The sequence below is a fragment of the Dunckerocampus dactyliophorus genome, chromosome 3 (genome assembly GCF_027744805.1).
Source record: "Dunckerocampus dactyliophorus isolate RoL2022-P2 chromosome 3, RoL_Ddac_1.1, whole genome shotgun sequence".
Taxonomy (NCBI): Eukaryota; Metazoa; Chordata; class Actinopteri; order Syngnathiformes; family Syngnathidae; genus Dunckerocampus; species Dunckerocampus dactyliophorus.
Genome location: NC_072821.1, coordinates 39,258,213 through 39,283,254, shown reverse-complemented (window position 1 = coordinate 39,283,254; position 25,042 = coordinate 39,258,213). Strand labels below are relative to the sequence as shown.

General features: G+C 43.2%; 2 protein-coding genes across 4 annotated transcripts; one reads left to right on the top strand and one right to left on the bottom strand.

Annotated features, from left to right (window-relative positions):
• The first annotated feature begins 256 nt into the window (after positions 1 to 256).
• LOC129178591 (AP-2 complex subunit alpha-2-like) lies at positions 257 to 21,689 on the top strand. 3 transcript variants are annotated; one of them, XM_054770942.1, is made up of 23 exons: positions 258 to 616; positions 2,537 to 2,605; positions 2,703 to 2,845; positions 8,434 to 8,627; positions 8,698 to 8,827; positions 8,909 to 9,010; positions 9,081 to 9,189; positions 10,611 to 10,761; positions 10,842 to 11,010; positions 11,079 to 11,216; positions 11,279 to 11,461; positions 11,524 to 11,621; positions 11,686 to 11,917; positions 11,983 to 12,156; positions 13,226 to 13,312; positions 13,516 to 13,655; positions 13,839 to 13,921; positions 18,028 to 18,118; positions 19,129 to 19,251; positions 19,333 to 19,449; positions 19,586 to 19,655; positions 20,526 to 20,660; positions 20,731 to 21,689. In XM_054770942.1, the coding sequence occupies exons 1-23, from the start codon at positions 550 to 552 to the stop codon at positions 20,806 to 20,808; spliced, it is 2,883 nt and encodes a 960-aa protein (XP_054626917.1). In that variant the 5' UTR covers positions 258 to 549; the 3' UTR covers positions 20,809 to 21,689. The 3 variants fall into 3 exon arrangements, with proteins under 3 accessions (XP_054626919.1, XP_054626917.1, XP_054626918.1); XM_054770943.1 differs by lacking the exon at positions 13,226 to 13,312 and having other exon boundaries at positions 261 to 616; positions 20,731 to 21,686; XM_054770944.1 differs by lacking the exons at positions 18,028 to 18,118; positions 19,129 to 19,251; positions 19,333 to 19,449; ... (1 more) ...; positions 20,526 to 20,660; positions 20,731 to 21,689 and adding an exon at positions 15,141 to 18,021 and having other exon boundaries at positions 257 to 616.
• Positions 19,847 to 24,289, bottom strand: si:ch211-260e23.8 (protein C19orf12 homolog). Its single transcript, XM_054772042.1, is given in 2 exon segments — positions 19,847 to 22,060; positions 24,242 to 24,289. Coding segments are annotated over 2 exon segments (210 nt in total). The 3' UTR covers positions 19,847 to 21,898.
• Positions 24,290 to 25,042: the final 753 nt, after the last annotated feature.

Here is a 25,042-nt window from a genome sequence, read left to right as displayed (position 1 = left end):
CTGTGCAACATGCGATACATCATGAGGTGAATGATTGTTGTCATTGATGAAGAGGCTTGTTGTTTCGGATGACTGATGAATACTGCCAGTAGATACATACACATGATTTTAAAACCTTGTCATATGACTAGTCTGCTTTCTGGCTACCGCCACCAATAGTTGTGCAACACAATATATTTAGCGGAGTGCAGTAATGATTATGATCAGTATAAAACATAAACCTCACAAAACAAAAGCCACGTCCTTGCCCCATAGAGAGCTCGTGATGAATGAAGCCCACCCAGCCATGGCGGCTTTAGTTTTCATAAGACAGCTCTCCTCGGTCAAGGCAGCTTACAGGAAGCGGAATGGTACGCGACCTTGGTGTCGGGTGTAGTTTTCCCTACACGGAACGCGGCACGTGCGGTTCCAGTCGCGGTCCTTGTAGGACTCACTCCGCGCGTAGCCGAGCTAGCTGGCCAGCCAAACAAGGCTGAAGAGGCCTCTGGTGCCCAGCCGGAGTGCTTGTAGACGGGGAGACGGAGTGAGACCTCACACGGAGAGGACAACATGCCTGCGGTCTCGAAAGGGGACGGAATGCGCGGCCTGGCCGTGTTCATCTCCGACATCAGGAACTGTAAGATTGTTTATCACTCTCCAGGTTAATAGAGTCACACAAATTGACATGATGTTCTGTTTACAATACATGGCGTGTCGTGTGGGACATAGTTAAACCACTGTTGGTGTTTTCTGGTATTTCCACCGCCGTGACTTGCAACTTTGTTACAACGCATCAGACTTTGACAGCTAGCTAGCTAGCTAACTAGCACGGCTAGCCGCCATAAGCTAATTAGCTGATCGCTTGGAGCGGCTAACGTCACGACAAAGGGCGCGACCCGCGGACGCGTTTTGAACACAAAAAGTGACACTTCTTGGACTGCCAAGCCTTTGGAGTGATTTCAAACCATACTTGACATAGCTAGCGTGCTTATTTGTCACTATTCCAGCTCCTGTGAAGACTTTTTACAGCTTGCTTCAGATACATCCACATTAGAAAGTTTATCTACAGCAGCAACGGCAGGCATAACTTATTCACTCTTCCCGAATAATGTGTTTTTACTTGACAACTTCCGATGATGTTATTTATACATTGAAATAGTGTGTCTGACACACACTTATTTATTAGTTTCGTGGCCAGCGGGGGGCGCCTCCCTTGCCCTTCAGTTCTACAGTAGCTGGTAAAAAAACCGTGGCAATTTTTCCCTTACAAATGAATGTAAAATCATTTATTCGTTTGCAGACACACAAAAATGTGAACAAAAAGTACGTTGTCATCAAAATAATTGTAGTCTTACATGCAGAAAACAAAGCTAAATAGTTACAAATGAGAGATGAATGGAATTTATTGTTGATGTGGACTTCCTGTACATCCAGGCGAGATAGTGTTTCTCATCTTATTTATCAAATTGCCAGCACTCGCAGCTTTCTTTTTGGCGCCATGGCGGGTTATTCATCAGTCATGCTCAATAAAAAAATGCACGGACAGTAAGTCAGAGGCACAATTTTGGTGACATTTTGACAGAAAAGTACAGCGTACAAAAAACAATGCTTTACTGTACAGTAATCCCTCATTTATCGTGGTTAATTGGTTCCAGACTCGACTGTCATATGTGAATTTCCACAAAGTAAGAGAAACCAGTTTACGACCTTGAAAATACGTTTTTTTAACATGATTAGAGCTCTGTGGACATAAAATAACACCCCTATAGTCACATTTACACTCTTATTAATATGGTAATGGTAATGGTTTCATTTTATTTGAACATGCATACAAGTTACAATGATATATCACACATAAAACCTGTTTGTGACCTTGTAAATTGGGGTTTTCAACATTATTAGAGCCCTATAGACATGAAATAACACCTCTATAGTACCTTGATGCTCCTACTACCCAATATAGTAGACATAATATAGACTCGCACATAGCATTGGGAGAGTTCCTTGTTACTTTTTCTTTTCTTTTTTTTTTTTTTTACTTTCTGTGGTGGCTATTGTTTCATCAATGTAACACTTCTGACACCTAGTGACCAGTGTAGAATACTACTTATCACAATGTCTTTGAAAGCATCATTTAGCCATTTTTGTGCTTTTAAGTAAAACATAATAATGGCATACTGTATTTTGGGCGAAATATTGTGAATTGTGCAACCTCAGGGGAGTTGGTTGCACTGCAGTATGAAAGCGGTGTTGGCACCTTCATTAGTCTTGATGACTTTACAGTCAGACCAGAAACCTTTTTATGAGGCGGCTAAGCATTTTCCTGATGCGTTTAGACGGGATGCTTTATGGGCGATTGAAAGGCTGTTGCTAAGGCAACCTGTCTTTGTCTTCTGTACTGTTCTCTCATCCGAGGATGATCACATAATTGACGGTGATGGACAAAACGAGTCAAATGAGTGCACGTTGTCTGTGTGCGAAACATTTGTTCCACTTTGATGACTCATTTCGCCTTCTTATTTTGACGTGCACGCATCCGCGTTTTGTGTGTTTGCAGGCAAAAGTAAAGAGGCAGAAATTAAGAGGGTCAACAAAGAACTGGCTAACATCCGCTCCAAGTTCAAAGGTATGCTGACGATGACCGCCTGACACCGCTGTCCCCACTGGGAACCGGTACGCATTCCCCGTGGAGCATAATGTGTGCTGTTGATGCGTGTGCGCAGGTGACAAGGCTCTGGATGGCTACAGTAAGAAGAAGTACGTCTGCAAGCTGCTCTTCATCTTTCTTCTGGGCCACGATATCGACTTTGGACACATGGAGGCCGTCAACCTGCTCAGCTCCAACAAATACACAGAGAAACAAATTGTAAGTCAGGATGTCCCAAAATGTTATGGGTGGTTCATCAGGAGTGTTAACACTGATTATTCATGAAATCATCATCAGTATTGCAGTTTTTATACAGTGAGGATCATAAGTATTTGCACCACCTGCGATTTTGCAAGTTGTCCCCACTTAGAAAATAGGGAGAGATCTGAAATGTTCATCATAGATGCATTTCCACTCTTAGAGACATAATCAAAAAAAAATATTCGGAAGTCACATTGTATGATTTTTTTTAATGATTTATTTGTAAATTACTATGGTTCATAAGTATTTGCACCCTTGAGAATCAGCAACCACCCCTTTGAGCTCATTAATGTCACCTGTGCACCCCACAGTCAGTCATAATCCAACTGCTACCATGGGCAAGACAAGAGAGCTTTCCAAAGACACCAGAGACAAAATAAGAGGAGTGGCGGCGTAAGAAGCATATCAAGGTTCTGGAGTGGCCTAGCCAGTTTCCAGACCTAAATCCAATAGAAAATCTTTGGAGGGAGCTGAAACTTCGTGTTGCTCAGCGACAGCCCCAAAACCTGACAGAACTAGAGAGGATTTGTGTAGAGGAGTGGGCCAAAATCCCTGTTGCTGTATGTGCAAACCTGGTGAGGAACTACAGGAAACGTTTGACCTCTGTAATTGCAAACAACGGCTTCTGAACTAAATATTAGCACTGATTATCTCAAGGGTGCAAATACTTATGAACCATAGTAATTTACAAATAAATCATTAAAAAATCATACAATGTGATTTCTGGATTTTTTTTTTTTTAGATTATGTCTCTAAGAGTGGAAATGCATCTATTATGAAAATTTCAGATCTCTCCCTATTTTCTAAGTGGGAGAACTTGCAAAATTGCAGGTGGTGCAAATACAGTCAAACTTGTCTAGAGCGGCCACTAGTAGGAGTCTGCAAAAGTGGCCGCTATAGACAGGTGGCCTCTATAGACAGGTTGGCGTCCAGTTTGAAGGTTGACCATTAGAGGAAAAAAAAATAAAAAAAGGGGGAATTTTTTTTTAAATAATAATGTTTACCAGTAGAGGGCACTGCGGACTGTGGATAAAAGTTGTACAACATTACTAGGCTTGTTATTATCATGGTTCATGGTTTTAATCCTGAACATGCATGAGTCAAACAGTAGCACATCACATAGTACAATTCACAATTTTGCATGTCCAAAAAGGAGTAGGAAGAAGCAAAGCTTATTTAATCCTACCCCTCATCAGTTTCACATCAGTTGCAATACATTTATTCACCTCTTGTTCTTCCAAGTGTACTTTGTAGGTCTACATGACAATGTAGTGCAATCATAGCCAAGGTTTTTACTTACTAAAAGGAAGCTAGAGGCTTAATAATAACTGATAGAATATATCCACGACCCACAGAACAAAGCTGTGCTAGTAATGTCTTACGCTTGTTTTTTATATTTTGCTTTTTATACGGCAGTGTCATTACAGCTTTAGTTCATCAGGAAGTGATGGTGGGCGTCCCGAGCAGGAGAGCTAGGCTCAGTGCTAGCTGTGAGTTTGGAGAGAGTTGGGAAGTGTGTTTATGTTGGCGTGGATGTAAAGTCCTGCAGTGTTCTCCGCTGTTAATAAAGCCATTAAAGTGCATCGGCGACGTGAGTCTCTCCTTCAAGATTCAAGAGAGTTTTATTGTCATGTGCATGGTAAAACAGCAGTTATACCATGCAATGAAAATCGTATTCTGTTCATTCTCCCAAGAAAAGAAAGAAAACACAAGAAAGAATAAGAACATAAGAAACAAACACATAAACATATATACCAATAAATTAAGCAACAACAACAGAAGAGACATTAATACAGATATAAATAAATAAATAAATAAATAAAGTGCTATGAGTGTGTGCGTGTGTTGCGTGCGGCATGTGCGAGTGCTTCGTTGAGAAGCCTGATGGCCTGTGGGTAAAAGCTGTTTGCCAGCCTTGTGGTCCTGGACTTCAAACTCCTGTAGCGTCTGCCTGACGGTAGGAGTGTGAATAATGAGTGTTGTGGATGTGTGCTGTCCTTGATGAGGTTGTGTGTTCTTCGTAGGACTCTAGTTTTATAAATGTCTTGCAGTGAGGGGAGGGCTGCCCCAACAATGTTCTGTGAGGTCTTGATCACCCGCTGGAGTGCCTTCCTATCACGTGTTGTACAGTTACCGTACCAAACAGTGATGGAGACGGTAAGGACACTTTCGATAGTGCATCTGTAGAAGCAACTCAGGATTGTGGTGGACATGCCAAATTTCCTCAGTCTTCTCAGGAAGTACAGTCTCCTTTGGGATTTCTTCAGAATTTGTTGGGTGTTGTGAGACCAGGTGAGGTCCTCGCTGATGTGTGTGCCAAGGAACTTGAAGGTTTTCACCCTCTCCACCTCAGTCTCATCAATAAACAGGGGACTATGTGGCTCCTTTTCCCTTGTTCTTGGGTCGATGATCATCTCTTTAGTCTTATCTGTATTGAGAAGGAGATTGTTATCACGACACCAAGCTATGAGGTCCGCCACCTCTCTTCTGTATGATGTTTCAACACCACCAGTGATCAGTCCGATGACTGTAGTGTCATCCGCAAATTTAATGATGCTGGTGTTGTTCTGGGAGGCCACGCAATCGTAGGTGAAGAGCGTGTAGAGGAGCGGACTCAGCACACACCCCTGTGGGGTCCCAGTGCTCACAATTCTTGAGCTGGATGTGCGGTTGTGGACTCTGACTGACTGGGGTCTGCCTGTGAGAAAGTTAAACACCCAGTTACAGAGGGAGGGAGACAGGCCAAGTGTGAGGAGCTTATTTGTGAGTTTGTGGGGGCTGACTGTATTAAAAGCAGAGCTTCCCCACAACAAGCGGCATTACAGTATTGACCAGTGCACACCAGGAAACAAACGGTGTCATTTCTTACAGGCATTGGCTGGACAGCTATGTAGTGGGGCTTGTTTAACCTTTGCCTTGTGGGCAAGCAGGAAGGAGAGACGATGCTGAGAGATGTGTGTGTGTTCTGAGCTGCTGTCTGGTGGCCGCGTTCAATAAACAAAGTTGGCAGAAGCAACAGGAGAAGTTTCCTTCTTTGCTTCGGAGCTGAATAACACTGACAAGTTAACGGACTAGTAGCGAACGGAAAAGAAGACGGCCTTTTTTGTGTCGAATACAGAAGATGAGGACTTTGATGGATTTGTGGATGAGGATTGATGAAAAATAACGTGAGTACATTCTAAAATACTTCAATTAAGTACAACCGAACTCAGTTTTGCTCCCGCTGGCGCATGCATGCTGGCGTATGTTTTTTTTTTTTTTTTTTTTAATTGTAGCGTCGCTGGGAGCACGTCCTGTTCCCAGCCTTATTTGCGGTAATGTTTTGGTGCAAATGCTCTTAAAATTACATGTTTGACCAGGAAATAGCAAGCTCAAAAGAAGACGGCTTTTTTATGTGGTACAACTGACAGTTTGTGTGGATCTTGTGAATGATTGTGACTGAGCTAGGACTCAGTAATCAAAGTCTACACACGACGGCTTCATTGATTGAAAAACGAAACTTTTTCGTGCATGAAGCTTCTACTTGAGTTGGTAATTTGGCCGCTATATGTGGTCAGATATTGACCAAGGGAGACAAAATGGGTGGCCGCTGGCCGCGTTAGACAGGTGACTGCTATACACAGGGTCTATAACATGTACATTTGCTGGGGGGGGGGGGGGGGGGGGGGGGGAATTTTTCAGTGGCTGCTATAGGCAGGTGGCCGTTCTATAAAGGTGGCCGCTAAGACAGGTTTGACTGTACTTATGATCCTCACTGTATAGCACCAGATGACAGCACAAGTCATTAAAGGACACCTTTTCATACAGAAAACAGTCCTCCCTCCTTTTACATCATAGCGCTTCAGTGGTTCCAGACCCAACCAAGTTAAATATAGGGTTCAGTGTTAAGGAATGGAATATTTTGGTAGTTAGAGCATAGAAAACCTGTTTATGACTTTCTAAATGCGCTTTTTAACATGATTAGAGCCCTTCAGACATGAAAGAACACCCCTATAGTCACCTTTACACTCCTATTAATTCATTGTTTACACCACATTGCTCAACTCTTATGCTGTAGGGACTCGGACGCTAGCTAGCTAACAGCTAATTGTATGCCTAACTTGGAGCCTAACTTACACCCTGGACTGGTTGCCAGCCAATGCCAGCTAACCCTAGACAAAAAATGTAGAGTCGCCAATTAACCTAACATGCAACTCACGGAGAACATGCAAACTCCACACAGAGATGCCCAAGCGGAGATTCTAACCCAGGTCTTCCAGATCTCCTGACAGTGTGGCCAACATGCTAACCACTCGGCAACCGTGCGGCCATTCTTCTAACACCTAAGAAGAGATACCACCTCTTTAATTTCCGATCTAATCTGATTTTAAAAAGTTGTGTGTTTCATATCATAGCATAAAGAATACGAGACTTAATTTATTTATTGATTAAATGAATGATTATTTGAAATAATACATTTAAAATGATAAAAAAAAGATTTAAAATGATTAATAAATACTTGATTAAGTAACATATTTATTTTAAATCATGGGGTATATTGAGGTAGGGGGGTGATTTACTATATAGCCAAGCTAATATACAACAAGAGAAAAGAGGACAGAGGACAAAATCCGATCAAATATGTGAAAATGGTATTTTAAACAATAAAAAAGACTAAGTAAAATAATAAAAGCATTCAAATAAATGATTAATTATTAAGAACTACTATAAGAATGGATGAATTGGCAGGTGCATGTATGCGTGTGTTTGTGTGTCTGTTGGTCTCTCTAAACCACACAGGCTGAATGACAAGAGGGTTCACCCTGCATCTGTCTGTGCGCATTGGTTCTATAGTGGAATGAACAGGGAGTGTCAACCCTCCTGTCCTCGCATTCAGCCTCTTTGTGGAGACTGGGCTACTAGTGGGTGGATATAGAGGGTTAGCAGTTCGCTTTGTGAGGCAGCATACACTAACGTGAAGAAGGCGCAGAAGAGGGTTTCTGAGGCGAATGCCACACCTGACAGCCCCAGTGCGGTAATATTTCAAATATGAAGTACACCTCTTCATGACAAATAATGAAAAAATGGTCTCAAAGAATGTTGTCGATAACATCGATTATCGACGATAATTTGTAGCACAATTATTGACTAGCAAAATTTGTTATCGCGACTACCACAAACTTAACACTTCAAATATTAAGAGGAAAAAAGTTAAATATTGTTTGAATAAAGTCATATTATGAGGAAAAACAATGTCATTTTAGTAGCATAGACTTGAAATATTAAAGAAAAAAAGTCAAAATATGAAAAACAAAATAAAGTTGTCATTTTTGGAAAATTAGGTTGGAGAAAAGTTCTAATATGATGGGAATAAAGTCATAATATTTCAAGAAGAAAATGTTCTTTCAAGGCACACGGAATATTGTGTTCTATGGCTATATAAACATGGAACCTACCAAAAGAAACATTACCAGGCAGTTAAAGGACATGACTTCCTGTCTCTTCGTCCTCCTCGTACTGCACACGTGCAGTAAAAATATGTTACTATTTGAGTGTGTTGCCTTCAGGGTTACTTGTTCATCTCAGTGCTGGTGAACTCAAACAGCGACCTCATCCGCCTCATCAACAACGGCATCAAGAACGACCTGGTCAGCCGCAACCCCACCTTCATGAACCTCTCCCTGCACTGCATCGCCAACGTGGGCAGCAGAGAAATGGCCGAGGCCTTCGCTTCCGAAATCCCCCGCATCTTAGTGGCAGGGTGCGTGTGTGAACAAACGCTTGACATACGTGTGGACATGCTGCTCATGATGTGTTTGTGTCCTGAGCAGGGACACCATGGACAGCGTCAAACAGAGTGCGGCGCTCTGTCTCCTCCGTCTCAACAGGACGTCACCTGACCTGGTGCCCATGGGCGAGTGGACTTCCCGAGTGGTGCATCTGCTAAATGATCAGCACCTGGTACGACTCTTGGACGTACCATTCATCGTCATCATCGTCGTCGTCATCTTCATCCAATACAATGAGGATGTGTGTTTTCAGGGCGTGGTCACAGCAGCCACCAGCCTCATCACCACGCTGGCCCAGAAGAGTCCAGATGACTTCAAAACCTCCGTGTCACTGGCCGTGGCCCGACTCAGCAGGGTGGGTGTCACTAAGGCGCTGACTACCCCCCCCAAGAAGTGGTTTTAACATCACGTCCTCGCTTGTGCAGATCGTTACGTCAGCATCCATCGACCTTCAGGACTACACGTACTACTTTGTAGCAGCACCTTGGCTCTCTGTCAAACTACTACGACTACTGCAGTGCTACCCTCCACCTGGTACTTTTCACACACTACTCTTCTACGACTACAGCAAACCTACTACAGCATAGTGAACAAAGCAAAGGATGATGTTTAGTAAAGTAACACATGTACGTACATGTACGTATGCTAACAACTTCCCCAAATGGAGGAGTTTAAGTGCCTTGAGGAACACGAGATGGACAGGCGGATTGGTCTGCAGTGGTGCGGACTCTGCATGCGTCCATTGTGGTGAAGAAGGAGCTGAACCTATCCTCACCTGTGGTCATGAGCTTTGGGCAGTGACCGAAAGGACAACATGGTGGGTACAAGCGGCCCAAATGAGTTTTCTCTGTAGGATGGCTGGGCTCTCCCTTAGAGATAAGGTGAGAAGCACTGTCATCCGGGACAAACTCGGAGTAGATGCTGGAGCCAGATGAGGTGGCTCAGGCATCTGGTCTGGATGCCTCTCAGACACCTCCCTGGGGAGGTGTTCAGGGCACATCCAACCGGTAGGAGAGGAAGACCCAGGACACAGAGACTATGGAGTTGGATGAAGTAGCCAGGGAGAGGGAAGTCTGGGCTTCCCTGCTTAGGCTGCTTAGACTGATGCCCCTGCGACCCCACCTCGGATAAGCGGTGGAAGATGGATGGATAAAAAGCTATTTTTCCTTTAATATTTCAACTCTTTGCTACTAAAATAACGTTATTTATCCTCATAATATTACAAGTTTATGCTTGTAAAATTGTGACTTTTTTTCTCCTTTAACAATAACTTTTTGGCCTTAATATTTTGACTTTACTCTCATAAAATTACTTTATGAATTCTTTTTTCATTTATGTTGTTTTTTTCCCCAACTATTTCAACTTTTTTTTTAATTATGACTTTATTCCCATAATATTTAGATTTTTTCTCTAACCTAATTTAAAAAAAATGCCAACTTTATTTTGTTTTGTGTGTTTCTGGTAATATTACGAATTTTGAAAAATACAATTTTTTCTCTTAATATTTTAACTTTATTCTCATAATTATTCTTTTTCTTTTTTACATTTTTAACTGTTTCACCTTTGTTCTTGTAAATTTTCTTCCTGTGGTTATGACTTTATTCCTATAATATTTTGATTTTACTCTTACTTTGTCTTTACTCTTAACATTCAAACCTTTTCCACAACCTAAATATCCCAAAATTACAACTTTTATTTGTTTTGTTTGTTTCTCATAATATTACAATTTGAAAAAACATTTTTCTTTAATATTTCAGCCTCATGCTACTAAAATGATGTTATTTTTCTTCATAATATTATATAGTTTATTCTTGTAAAATGCATAACATAGTACAGTACAGTATAGCATAGCACACAATTAAATGTAATGCAGTGCTTATTAATGCCATACTTTAAATAAATGGTTTGACACTACAAGAGCCTGTGGGTAACTAGCTTGTGGTTGTCCAACACAGAGGACGGGGCGCTGCGGAGTCGTCTGACGGAATGTCTGGAGACCATCCTGAACAAAGCGCAGGAGCCCCCCAAGTCCAAGAAGGTCCAACACTCCAATGCAAAGAATGCGGTTCTGTTTGAAGCAATCTCACTCATCATCCACCATGACAGGTGTGTCTGGCTCCTGGGGGGGACCGTGGGGGTTCCTACAAGGTGGTCCTTCAGCCAACACTGTCCTGTTTGTCCCGCAGTGAGCCCACCCTGTTGGTGCGAGCGTGCAACCAGCTGGGCCAGTTCCTGCAGCACAGGGAGACCAACTTGCGGTATTTGGCCCTGGAGAGCATGTGCACACTTGCCAGCTCCGAGTTTTCCCACGAGGCTGTGAAGACGCACATGGAAACTGTCATTAACGCACTGAAGGTGACTGAGGCGTCTTCTTTTGGGTTGCTGATGGACAGAATATGTCTTCTCACTTGTGTTTTTGCTAGACTGAGCGAGACGTGAGCGTCCGCCAGCGGGCGGTGGACCTTCTCTATGCCATGTGTGACCGCAGCAATGCTAAGCAGATTGTGGCGGAGATGCTGAGCTACCTGGAGACCGCTGACTACTCCATCAGAGAGGAGATAGTGCGTCAATCATACCCCTAGTGCTTGGCCCCTCCCCTTTGCTCAGCTGGTTTCCTCTCCAGGTGCTGAAGGTGGCCATCCTGGCGGAGAAGTACGCCGTGGACTACACCTGGTACGTAGACAGCATCCTCAACCTCATCCGCATCGCAGGAGACTACGTCAGCGAGGAGGTGTGGCACCGCGTCATCCAGATCGTAATAAACCGAGACGACGTACAAGGCTACGCCGCCAAGACCGTGTTTGAGGTGAGCTGAGGTCTGAGGTGGTGTGACCAACTTGGAACCTCATGCTTGTGGAACTCTGCTAGGCTCTTCAAAGACCTGCCTGCCACGAGAACCTGGTCAAAGTGGGAGGTTACATCCTGGGAGAGTTTGGGAACCTGATTGCTGGTGACCCACGCTCGAGGTATTTTCAAATGTAACACAAGTATGAGAAAAACAAGATGATGTCCCATGGTGGTATTCTCCAGCCCCCTGGTCCAGTTCAACCTCCTGCACTCGAAGTTCCACCTGTGCTCGGTGCCCACTCGGGCGCTGCTGCTGTCCGCCTACATCAAGTTCATCAACCTGTTCCCTGAGGTGAAGCCCACCATCCAGGACGTGCTGCGCTCAGACAGCCAGCTTCGCAACGCTGATGTGGAACTTCAGCAGAGAGCCGTGGAGTACCTGAGGCTCAGCTGCATCGCCACCACCGACATCCTGGTCCGTAACGGGCGGGGGGTGGTGGTCGGCGCTTTACTCCTTCAACTATGACTCTCCCTGTGCAGGCCACTGTCTTGGAGGAGATGCCTCCGTTCCCCGAGAGAGAATCATCCATCCTGGCCAAGCTGAAGAGAAAGAAGGGGCCGGGTAACCTGCCCGACATCGACGACACCCGCCGCAACATGAATGGCGGTGCGGAGCACAGCATCGCTGGCGACGCCACTGGCACCACCAGCACGGTAACACCACTTCATGTGGTCATGTGATCATTCCAGTCTATAAGGCGCGATGTGAATTCATGATGTCTTCACACCAAACACTCACTGCCTCATTTTATCCTGACAGGCCACTTATCCAAACATGAAAGCATGCAACGTAACCATTTTCATATTTTTCTAAATACAGTGTTCCCTCGTTTATCCTGGGGGATGGGTTCCTAAAATAGCACGCAATAAGTGAACTCCACAAAGTAGCCAACTTTATTTGTTTCCAATGGTCATACAGCATATGTTTTAAGGCTGTAAAAGCCCTCACCATACACTTTATACACTTTTCTCAGACAGGCAATCACATTTTAAACACTCGCAAATTCAAATTTTGTTAGAATTTTACTGATCAACCCACTAGGTTGGACACAAGAAATGATGAAGTGGCTCCCACCTATTTCACTCCTCTGACCGTGCCTGTTCTTGTCCTGGCGCCGTTCAGCTGTAGCGTTTTTGTATCCTTGTTAAAACATATTGCTCCTGTCATCGTATTTTACTTCTCGTCCTCCTTTATTCTCATAACATTGTAACTTTTTCCACAACCTAAGTTTCCAAAAATTCTAACCTTTTGTTGTTTTCTCAGAATATTACACCTTTAAAAAAAATAACATCTTTTTTCTTGAATATTTCAACTCTATGCTGCTAACATGACATTATTTTTCCTCATAATATTATGTTATTGTCATATTACGACTTTTAAAAAAATGTCTTTTTTTGTTTAAATATTTCAACTTTATGCTACTAACATGAGGTTATTTTCCTCATAATATTACAAATTTATTCTCATAAAATTACAACTATTTTCTTTCAATATTATTTTTGTAAAACTCCTGCTGATTTTGTTTTTTTTTTTTACTTTTCACGTTAAATGATATTTTTCGAATGTGTGACACTGTTGCTATAAAAGCTTTATTCATTTTGAAAGAGGAGCACAGCTATCCGTTTGTTTTGTGTGATAGTTTGAGTTTGGTGTGAACGTATGAGTCCTCTTCTTCTTTTCGACCTTCACTTCCTCTTCTTTCCTCGTTTCCTCCCCCTTCAGTCTTCTCCTGCAATGATGACGGAGTTTCCCGCCAACAGGCCCCGCTCTGCCCCTTCTTGTTCTATCATGCTCTCTGCTGGCACGATGGTACATTGATACTACATGTTATCAGCCACTTACTTAAAAACCACACTGATATCATCCCATATCTCATTTTTATGCTGATATGGGGTATTATCAGACACTCCTAATCATAACAAGAACCATGCGGAGAGTTATCTGTGCTCCCCATCTTCCTTTTGCTCACTGTCTGCACACGAGATTATTTTAGACTTTTGTGTCCCACCCAGAACTCCACCCACCCCTTCAACGACTTGCTGAACCTAAACTCCGATGCCGGTTCGAGGCTACTGGTGGACGTCTTCTCCGACATCACGCCTCCACCCACTGCCACCGTTGCCGCCACCGTGTCTGATGAAGGTTTTAGCAGGTGTGTCTCTTCCAGCACCAGCTACATCGAAATACACACAACCTCTGACATTGAACACAATCATTTCCCATGTCATGTAAATAGAAATCATTTGTTCCAGGGTCAAACTGTGACCATCATAGCATTGTTATTGTCTGCACATCCTATACAGAATATTCCTAACGTTTGATGTTGTGAGTGCAGGTTTGTGTGTAAGAACAACGGCGTTCTCTATGAGAATCATCTTCTGCAGATTGGCCTCAAGTCCGAGTATCGGCAGAACCTGGGTGAGCACACTTATTTCCTCTACTCCCCGGGTGTCCGCACTTTTTCCCCCACATAGTGAGGGCCACATCGTCAATGAAAGGATGCAGCTGTACCACTTTCTTATTTGCAAGTTATGCTAAGAAGTCACACATATTTCAGCTTTGCCATATAGCTGAAAAGATAAATGGATAGTTTATTCATCTCCGAGAGAAATGAACAAAAAGCTTATTATCAACTTACCCCCCCCCCCCCCCCCCGCCCCGCCCCGCCCTTTTTTTTTGGGTGTTGTTTTTTTTTTTGCTTTCTTCCAATCTTTGCAAATTTTCTTTTCATCAAATTATGACTTTATTCCGTAATAATTTGATTTATCATATTAGAACCTTTTTCCCAACCAAATTTTTCTAAAATTACAATTTTGTTTTGTTTGTTTCTCGTAATATTACAACTTAAAAAAAACAACAACGTATTTTATAGATTTGATTTAATATAGCAAATCCATGCTACTAAAATGTAATTATTTTTCCTTATAATATTACGAGTTTATTCTCATGAAATGTAAACTTTTTTAACTTTAGTTTCACATTAGAATTTTTTCTGCTACCTGGTTTTCCAAAAATTACAACTTTGTTCATTGTGTTTTTAAAATAACATTTTTTCTTGAATATTTCTATTTATGCTCCTCCTTGTCTATAGCGGCCACTAGAGGGAGACTGCAAAAGTGGCCTCTATAGACAGGTTGGTCCAGTTTGAATGTTGACCAGTAGAGGGAAAAAAAAAAAGAAAAAAAGGGGGGGAAAAAAATTAATAATAATGTTGACCAGTGTAGGGCACTGTAGGACTGCGGATAAAAGTTGTACAGCACTACTAGGCTTGTTATTATCCACGACCCACAGAACAAAGCTGTGCTAGTAATGTCTTACGCTTGTTTTTAATATTTTACGTTTTATACGGCAGAGTGTCATTACAGCTTTAGTTCATCAGGAAGTGACGGGAAGTGACGGTGGGCGTCCCGAGCAGGAGAGCTAGGCTCAGTGCTAGCTGTGAGTTTGGAGAGAGTTGGGAAGTGTGTTTATGTTGGCGTGGATGTAAAGTCCTGCAGTGTTCTCCGCTGTTAATAAAGCCATTAAAGTGCATCGGCGACGTGAGTCTCTCCTTCCCCACAACAAGCGGCATTACAGTATTGACACACATTGTGCACATTGTCTCACACCAGGAAATAAACTGTGTCACTTGTTACAGGCAAGCAGGAAGGAGAGACGATGCTGAGAGATGTGTGTGTTCTGAGCTGCTGTCTGGTGGCCGCGTTCAATAAATAAAGTTGGCAGAAGCAACAGGAGAAGTTTCCTTCTTTGCTTCGGAGCTGAATAACACTGACAAGTTAACAGACTAGTAGTGAACAGAAAAGCTTTTTTTTTGTCGAATACAGAAGATGAGGACTTTGATGGATTTGTGGATGAGGATTGATCAAAAATAACCTGAGTACATTCTAAAATACTTCAATTAAGTACAACCCAACTCAGTTTTGCTCCCGCTGCCGCATGCATGCTAGCGTATGTTTTTTTTTTTTATTGTAGCGTCGCTGGGAGCACGTCCTGTTCCCAGCCTACTTTGCGGTAATGTTTTGGTGCAAATGCTCTTAAAGTTACATGTTTGACCAGGAAATAGCAAGCTCAAAAGAAGACAGCTTTTTTATGTGGAACAACTGACAGTTTGTGTGGATCTTGTGAATGATTGTGACTGAGCTAGGACTCAGTAATTAAAGTCTACACACGACGGCTTCATTGATTGAAAAACCAAACTTTTTCGTGCATGAAGCTTCTACTTGAGTTGGTAATTTGGCCGCTATATGCAGTCAGATATTGACCAAGGGAGACAAAATGGGTGGCCGCGTTGGACAGGTGACTGCTATACACAGGGTCTATAACATGTACATTTGCTGCAGGGGATTTTTCGGTGGCCGTTCTATAAAGGTGGCCGCTAAGATAGGTTTGACTGTATTTCAACTTTTCTTCCTGTAAATGATCTTTTTGTAATTCTGACTTAATTCCCATAATATTTTGACAGTATTTGCATAACATTGTAACTTTTTCTGCAACCAATTTTTTTTTTTAATGACAACTTTGTTATTTTGTTTGTTTCTCATAATATTACAACTTTAAAATTTTTTTTTTTTTAATATTTCAGTTTTGTCACACAAAGGATGTTACTTTTACTCATAATGTTACGGCATTATTCTAAAAAAAAATCCTTGATATTGTGACTATTCTTATAAAGTAACTGCTCACTTTTTGGGCTTTTTGTTTAGTTTTAGTTTTTGTTAAATCATATTGTTAGAATGTGCTGCAAGCCAATAAAACAGCCGCGGGCTGCACTTTACGACCTGCTTTTTTATAAGTCACATTAGTCACGAAATGTGTTCTGAAGAGGGAGAAAAAACCCTATAAGTGGCATTTAGCGTGATGGCGCTAACATCAGGGCTAGTGTCATGGCGCTGCTCCTAACAACATTACATTCACAAGAGAAGAAGACAGAAGAGGAGATGCCTCCGTTCCCCGAGGTGTATCAAACAGCAACAGCAAAACTTCATTTTTGTACTCACAAATGAATGAAAATAGACACGTGTGTATTTAGTTAGAGGCTGACGCAGCAGCTACAATCTCCAAGCTAGACATAATTAGTGTCCTAATGAAACAACACTGCTGTCTACAATAATAACAATTGTTGCACATGACTTCCAGACACATTGTGTCCAAGGCAGAAGTGTATTGTGTTACGAAAAGCATCCATTTTGCTTTGTGTCATTTAATGTGTGTGCCTAACTGCATCACAAGCTCAACTCTGTGAATTATTGCGGCCACTAGGTGTCGCCAAAACCAACCACCAGCCACTTGAACGTAAAGGCAGCACATGTTGAGTTACATACAGTTGAATGATTCATACCCTTGCTAATTCTTGTGATTTTTTTCATTTAGTGATAAAATGCTATCAAGTCTGTGAATCAGTTATAGGTGAATAACAATTGAAATAATGACAACAATACAAAATTCAAAGAAATCTCCATGTCAGGGGTATTTTATTGATAGATTCCCAAAACATGCCATGTTCAACATGATTCATACCCTCGTCCATTGTCTTCCTTCAATAGTCAATAGCATAGCCTTTGTTCTTTATCACTGCTTCGAGACGATTCTTGTTTGTGTCCACAAGCTTCCTGCATGTCTCCTGTGGGATTTTGGCCCATTCTTCCTTGACAAAAGCCTCAAGCTGGGTCAGGTTGGTCAGTTTCCGAGCCATCACTCTGGCCGTCAAGTGATGCCACAAGTTTTAGATGGGATTTAGGTCAGGACCTTGACTTGGCCATTCCAGGATGTTGACATCATTGTCCCTGAACCATTTCTTCACGACCTTAGCGGTGTGTTTAGGGTCATTGTCTTGCTGGTACATCCAGTTGTGGCCAAGCTGGAGTTTCTCAGCACATTGCTTCACATTTTCATCAAGGCTCCTGATGTATTCCTCCTTTTTCATGATTCCTTGGACCTTGATGAGATTCCCTGTGCCACTGGAGAAAAAACATCCCCACGGCATTATGTTTCCACCACCATACTTGACAGTGGGCACCGTGTTCTTTGGCCTGTAGGATTATTATTATTATCATTATATAAATATTGAGCATCCATATGGCCAAATAACGCAAACTTTATCTCATCAGACCACACAGTAGTTGACCAAAAGCTGTGATCTTGCTTCAGATGACGTCTAGAAAAGGCCAGGCGAGCTTCCAGATGTTTCTTCTTGAGCTGTGGCGTCTTCCAAGGTCTACGTCCATGAAGACCTCCTAGGTGCAGGACTTGCTCGATGGTGGACTGTGACACCTTTGTCCCTCCCTGGTCTAGTGTTTTAATTAGGGCCTTGGTTGTGGTCTGTGGGTTCTTGTTGGCTCTCAGCAGATGTTCTGGCAAGTTTGGGCAACACCTTACGCTTCCTGCCATGCCCACTGAAGTTATTAGCAGTGTTGAACCTCTTGTGCTTGTTGATGATGTTCTGAACGCTTGCCACAGGGACATCATACTGCTTGGAAATGACCTTGTAACCCTTTCCTTCACAATGCACTCCTGTTGTCCTCCAGGTCGCATGTATGTGTTCTTTGGCAACAAGACGTCCAGTCAGTTCCTCAGCTTCTCCTCAGCCGTGTGCAGTGGGGACACGCTCAACACACATATCCTTTATCATTTCAACTGTAAATCATTTATTTTTTTGATAGAAAGTGTTGTGATGGCGCCATCTGTAGGGGGTAAAAGATCACTGCAGCTATGAATCCAGTAGATGATGCCGTCTCACACATGAATTCACTCAGGAAGATGATTGGAAAGATGTGATGTACGTAGTCTAACTGCACGTTTACTGTATACTGCATGCCTGGAATTGGTTGTTATTGTGGAAAAGTGCATTGGAAGGAAATGTCCAAGTTTTTTGGAATGTTGCCCATCATCCACAATCTTTATGTGAGACATGAACGCACGTTTCTCTTTTCTGTGCCTTCTAAAGATATAAAAACAGATAAAAAGAGGCAGGTAATGAATGCATGTAATGTGACACACTTACTCCGCCTAGAAAGGCCGCTATTAAAACAAGGTTTAGTGGTTTCCTACTTGTAGTACTTTGGGAACTTCCTTCCTGGGTGCATTGATTTCACATAGCAACATAGAAAGGAACGCTACACCTAGCATCAAAAAACAAAAACACAGCAGTAGTGACGGCAGCTCCATTATGTAGTGTTACCTTTGGCTAGTGGCCTGAGGTATTGTGAGCGAGTGTGCGGTGAAGCTAGTTGCTAGCCGGATAGTAGCTAGTCATATGCAGCTCACATCACATCGTTCCATTATGGGCATTCTTAGCTGCCCTTTTTTAGCTGTTTATATCTTTAGAACACATGGAAAAGAGAAAGACGTGTTCATGTGGATGATGGACAACATTCCAAAAAAAAGTGCACTTTTCTTTTAAAAATGTGTTTAATAATTGGGAGAGGGGGGCATAATGGTGTATAATTGGTGGGGGTTACCTGATCCCAATTGTAATTGAAATGCCTGAAGGTAGTCATTTTTTTTAACAATCTGGGCTGGGGGGTGTGCTGTGTTCCGTTTCAGTATGAAATGGGTGTAGAGTTGTGTGATAAGTAGGTGGCGGGCGCCATGTTGCTCGGAGAAGATTTCTTAACGTGGACTCCACAGCTGAACGTCCACGCCAAAGCGGTTGACCCGATCATAGAGGGCGGGGCTCAGGTTCAGCAGATCCTCAACATTGAGTGCGTGTCCGACTTCAGTGACGCGCCAGTGCTCAACATCCAGTTCAGGTGTGGGGGGGGGGTCCTCTCTCACATACACACACACACACACACACACGAGAGGACAGGCTGATGGACTTGTATGTGCAGGTACGGCGGCGCCCTGCAGAACATCTCCATCAAACTCCCCGTGATGCTCAACAAGTTCTTCCAGCCTACTGAGATGACGTCAGAGGACTTCTTCCAGCGCTGGAAGCAGCTCGGCCTGTGAGACACCCCCCCCCCCCCCCCCCCCCCCCCCCCACACACACACACACACACACACACACACACACAGCATAGTGAGGTGTTTGCATTGATGAAGCACACAAGTCAGAAAAGTAATGATCTTGTTTGCCTGCAGTCCCCAGCAGGAAGTCCAGGAGATCTTCAAAGCAAAACACCCGATGGACACTGAGGTCACCAAAGCCAAGGTACATGCTCACCTCATGCTGATGATCAAACACTAAAAGGCCAACATTTATCTATTTCCTACCATGGGAGTCCAAAGTGCAGCCCCTGCACTTCCTAAAAATACAATTTAACAAGAAAATTAAAAAAAGCAACACAAAGAAAATTATTACAAAAATAAAGTTGAAGTATTAAGAAAAAAAAGTTAGGAGTGTAACCTAATATTATGAGGACAAATACCATTTTAGCATCATCAAGTTGAAATAGTTTTAAAAAGTGTCATGTTTTAAAGAGTCGTAATATTATGAAAAACAAACAAAATATAATTTTTGGAAAATGTGAAAATTAATTTGGAAAAGGTATTTATTGTATCTAACCAGAAGAAAAGTCACAATTTTATGAGCTTAAACTTTGTCGTTAATAGCACAGGGTTGAAATATTAAAGAAAAAAGTTCATTTTTAAAAGTTGTAATATTATGAGAAACAAACCTTTCATGTTTAGAAGGCCCTAATGTTAAAAAACATATTTAGAAGGTGGTAAACAGGTTTTCTATGTCTTATTATGTCTACTATGTTGGGTAATAGGAGTGAAAGGTGACTACAAGGGTGTCATGTCTAGAGATGTTTGTTAAAAAACTTATTTAGGTGATCAACAGGTTTTCTATGCTCCAACTACCAAAATATTCCATTTATGAATAAGGAATGCTTCCTTGTGTAAATTCTGGAATCAATTAGGTGTGATAAAGGAGGGAATACGCTACACATGTGTTCTTCCAGGCCTGCAGGTGGCAGTAATGCACACCACAAAGTGGTGGACAAATAGACCACAAATGAAGTGGATTTTTCTTCGCAGTGATTAGAAAAGTGTGCAAGATATGATTTTGGTTTGTTAGATTTTAGGTTTTGGTGTGGCTCTGCTGGAGGGTGTTGATCCAAACCCTGCCAACTTTGTTGGTGCTGGAGTGGTCCACAGTAAAAGTTCTCAGGTGGGATGTCTTCTCAGGCTGGAGCCCAACAAACAAGCGCAGGTATGTATACGCGCACACACACACACACAAATGAGTTGAGTGTGTAGTAAGGTTGTTTGTGTCCCGTCAGATGTATCGTCTCACGCTGAGGACCAGCAGGGACTCTGTGTCTCAGAGACTTTGTGATCTGCTCTCAGATCAGTTCTAGAAGCTTCCTCTCTGCTCGTTGTACAGTGTAAAGTCTCCGTTTCTTTTTCTTTGAAATGAAAATGAAATGTACTTGTGGCACATAGCTTTACTGCCTTTGACAGCGGGGCCACTGCTACACCAGGAGGCCCACTGAGCACACTAGTGATTTCACCCTTTTTTGCACTTTTCAACGTGAGTACGATATCACACACACTTGGTACTGCAGCTCACTATGGTGCCTTTGTCTAATGTCAAAGCACACTGCCTCACTACTTCTACCTGAAACACACACACTCTGATAACCTATACTTTACCGATACTGTGCAGGTGAGCAAATGAAGCGCTCCTTTTTTCTCCTGCCTGAGACATTAATGGCCTGTCCTAACTTCCCCTGAGCTCACTTGGAAACAAACGGAAGGCCCTTGTACCAAATGCTCCGCGATGAGGAGAAAAAAACCTATGGAGCACACAAAAACCTTTACCAGACACCTGAAACGCCAGCGTGGTGGTGTTTGAAAAGTTCAAAAGGTTTGCCAGAGACCTGTGTGGCGTCACACCGACTGCTCGGAGCGTGTGCCTGAATACAGTGCACCTTGCTGGGCCACAGCAGGTGGCTCCTCCCCCTCTATACTCTGGTTTCCTGATAGTAGTGATGTCATGATATTTCATTAGGACACATTAGCAAATCCTAATTTGTTCCAGTCGTTCTTACTCCCAGGTGTGCACAAAACTATCGGTTATCGGTATCATATTGGTCTTGAGAAGCAGAAAGTTATCAGTATGTGTTTGGGGGGGGGGGATATCTTGCATCGCTAATATTTCTATTTTCACTGCCTTCACATTCACTCGTTCCTTAAATGCTCCTCACTGCCTTAAGAGGTATTTTTTCAACTGTTTGGAAATAAAATCTCTTTTTAAAGGTGCTCTCTGTCTCTTTCATTCAAGTTAGTCCAAATCAGTGCTTTTTATTGATCATTATTGAGGTCACTGATGTACTAATACATAATAAATAGGCACAATATTTTCATAGTTAAGTCACATTCACAATGTAGCTGTTCCACACTGAAGAGAGTAAAAAATCCAACTTTTAGCGCTCCCAACGTCCTGTGTCAGTCTCGATAACGAACCTCCGCTCTGGGTTCCTTGGTGATGTAGTTGAGCAGGGCGGCCGTGACGTGCTGCTACAGCAGCGTGGCGCTGCCCATCACCAGGGCCACCAGCTGGGCCGCGTCCGTCCAGTCCAGGCCGCGAAGGACGACCGCCACCGCGAACTACGCAGCACGTCTCTTTAAAAACTGACATCCGACGATTTTATTTTAGTTAAATGCGTTAAAACTCGTAAAGTACTTTTCTTACCTGTAGTGTAGTGGCAGCAAAGTTTGGTCGTGTTGTTACGCTCTTGTCGACGACTTACGGTTAAGCGTAAAGGTTAGTCCCTGAACTCTATACTACTGGAAGGGGTCCCTGCTGACCGCATGAAGCCATTGGTCGGCCATCTTGCTTCACCCAAAAAAGCACACACGCATACACATACATGTATCTTCATTCACTACATTTATTATGTTTCGGTATAAAAATTAACATGAATTAACAAAAATTCCATTGAAACAGAGTAAATTTACTAGACCCAAATGTCAAAATTTCCCTCCAGTTTAAGTCTGTGTAGGCTCTCAGTTGTACAAGAGTTGTCCATCGATGGAAAGGCTTCTTGAGACGTCATCTGTACTTCTGTAAAGAAGGTGTCGGACGTTTCGCTCCTCATCCGAAGAGCTTCGTCAGTGAACTAATAAGTGCTGGTAGCCTAGGCCTTAAATACAGTACGAGTGGGCGGAATTGGTGTGCAAACACCCTCCTCCTATTGGTTCCTTACACTAAGCCTGGGCGGAGTAGTGGTCTAATCCTCTCCTGCCATTAGCACCTCCGATCAAAGGGAGGTGTAGCTCCCTGTAGTTGGGTATGAACGACTCTGATACTGGTTCGTTAGCATCTATTATTCTGACTCGGCCCTGGCTCCACCTCATTTGCATGACTAAGAGCTGTGGGTTTTGGTCTCAGTAACCTGCTGAACACAGGGTCCAAATTAAACCTCAAACCACCATTCCGATTCAATGATGGGTTCTGTTGTTTGACAAAAATAGCTTCCTTTACTCCTTTACATCTGTTTTCTTTGGCCAAAATCTTTACCTCGCTGTCCTCAAAAGAGTGATTGATTGCTTTAAGGTGTAGATGTACTGCTGATTGAGGCCCACTAGAATTGTCCCTGCGATGTTGATAAAGCCTTTTTTGGAGCATTTGCTTAGTTTCCCCAATGTAGTGCTCTTTGCATTCCTCATCTTTACAGTGGATGGAATAGACCACATTGCTCTGTTTTTGGTTTGGAGCCTTGTCTTTAGGATGCACTCATTTTTGTCTCAGGGTATTTACTGGTTTGAAATAGGTAGGAATTTTGTGTTGCCATAAGATCCTCTGGAGTTTTTCGGAGACCCCCGCTACATAAGTGACTACCACTCCTCTCCTTTTTGCTTCTGTGGGCTTTTGGGTTTCTTTCCTTACTCTCTTCTTTTGACATTTGTTAAAAGCCCACCGCGGGTACCCACAGGTTGAGAGCGCTCTCTGGACATGTTGTGTCTCCTTTTTCCTTCCCTCAGCACTAGTAGGTATTTGTTCCGCTCTGTGTTGGAGGGTCCTAATAACCCCTAGTTTATGTTGTAGTGGATGGTTTGATTCAAAAAGCAGGTATTGGTTAGTGTGTGTGGTGTTAACCTGTCAGTGTTTTCAGCTCCGAACCGTAGTAAGGGCGACCTGACTTCAGTAAAGAAGGAAAACTTCTCCTGTTGCTTCTGACAACTTTTATTGTTAACGCGGCCGCGAGAAAGCGGCTCCAAACACCCCACATCCAGTCTCTCTCTCTCTCTCTCCCGGCCAAAGGTCATACAAGCCCCCACTACATAACTGTCCAGGCAATGCCCGTAACACTACCCCCACTGTGGATGATGATTAGTCCCTTAACATACTCCAGGACACTTTAGCATCACCTGTATTTATACACTTCCCCAAAACCATCCACCTTCTTCACAACCCTGGAAATAACCATACAATGAAAATAGAAAGGCAAAGGAAAGGTCCCTAACTTGTCCATAGCATGTGTTGCTTATCTATTCCTTTTACAATACTTCAAAAGGAGAGAACATATACACTTAGTGATCTTAGGTGTGCACACAACAAAGAAATGCAAGACAAAGGCCTTTCAATCACAGTTTACATTTTTGCTTATGCAGAGCTAACCCCCACCACCAACCGCTTACTCAGTTTAACAATTTTTTTTTTTTTTTAAATGCCTTTCAAACAAAGTGCAAGTGCAACATCCCTCAGGAACTCTTTTCCTCTGAGGGGGCAGCGATCCGCCTACACCCCTCCTCAGGCTATATATACACTTAGGTGGACAAGCAAACCCAATCCCCAAGCCAGCTGGGTGGCCTGCGGGCCCTCCGTGTCAGCATGGGGGTCGCAGGAGGCTGTCCGGCTTGCTGGTCGGGGGGGCGCGGGGTCACCGTCTTTGTCAGGGGAGCTGGAGACCGGCCACCATTACCCGCCACCAGTGACGACAAATCTAGGTGAGAGCCCGGTGTAGCCCCTGTTGCTGATGGTTTCCCGACGTCTGGTGGCGTATCCCACAGGTCGAAGGAACCGGGATCAGGAACTGTGGAATCTGTGTCAAGCAAAGGGGGGTGGCACCTCCACCGGCGACCAGGCGTCCGCGTCTTTATGGACACAAGAGTTGTCCAATGGCGTCCGGGAATTGTAGGGCTTTAACTTGTCATGATGCACCACCTTGGCTGTCGATCTTGGACATTTTTTGATCCGATAGACCATGTCGTCCAGCACACCCACCACAAAGTATGAGCCTCGTAGGAGGGTAAGAATTTCCGCACTTTATTCCTCACTCTCTTAGTCCCCTTTATGAGGTACCAAACCGCATCAGCGATTTTGTATTGTGCTTGGCATATATTCTTGTCATATTGTCTTTTAGCTCGTTCAACGGATCTTCCAAGTGCTTCCCGAGCTAGTTGATGAGAAAGCTCCAAACGCTCTCTGAGCTGCATGACGTACTCAGGGAGTGTGTGAACATTGCCACCGTCTGGGGGCAGTCCAACAACCAAGTCAACAGGCTCAGTTATTTCTTTCCCAAAGAGCATCATGTTTGGGGTGAGGCCCGTGGAACTGTGGCGGGTGGCCCGATATGCCATAACGGC

Bases quoted from the DNA above. Each gene is read 5' to 3' on its own strand.
- LOC129178591 (XM_054770942.1), top strand. From the start codon at position 550: ATGCCTGCGGTCTCGAAAGGGGACGGAATGCGCGGCCTGGCCGTGTTC. The intron at 13,656-13,838 runs GTGTGTCTCTTC...TTGTGAGTGCAG, and splicing joins TCTGATGAAGGTTTTAGCAG to GTTTGTGTGTAAGAACAACG. The intron at 20,661-20,730 runs GTATGTATACGC...GTGTCCCGTCAG, and splicing joins AGCCCAACAAACAAGCGCAG to ATGTATCGTCTCACGCTGAG.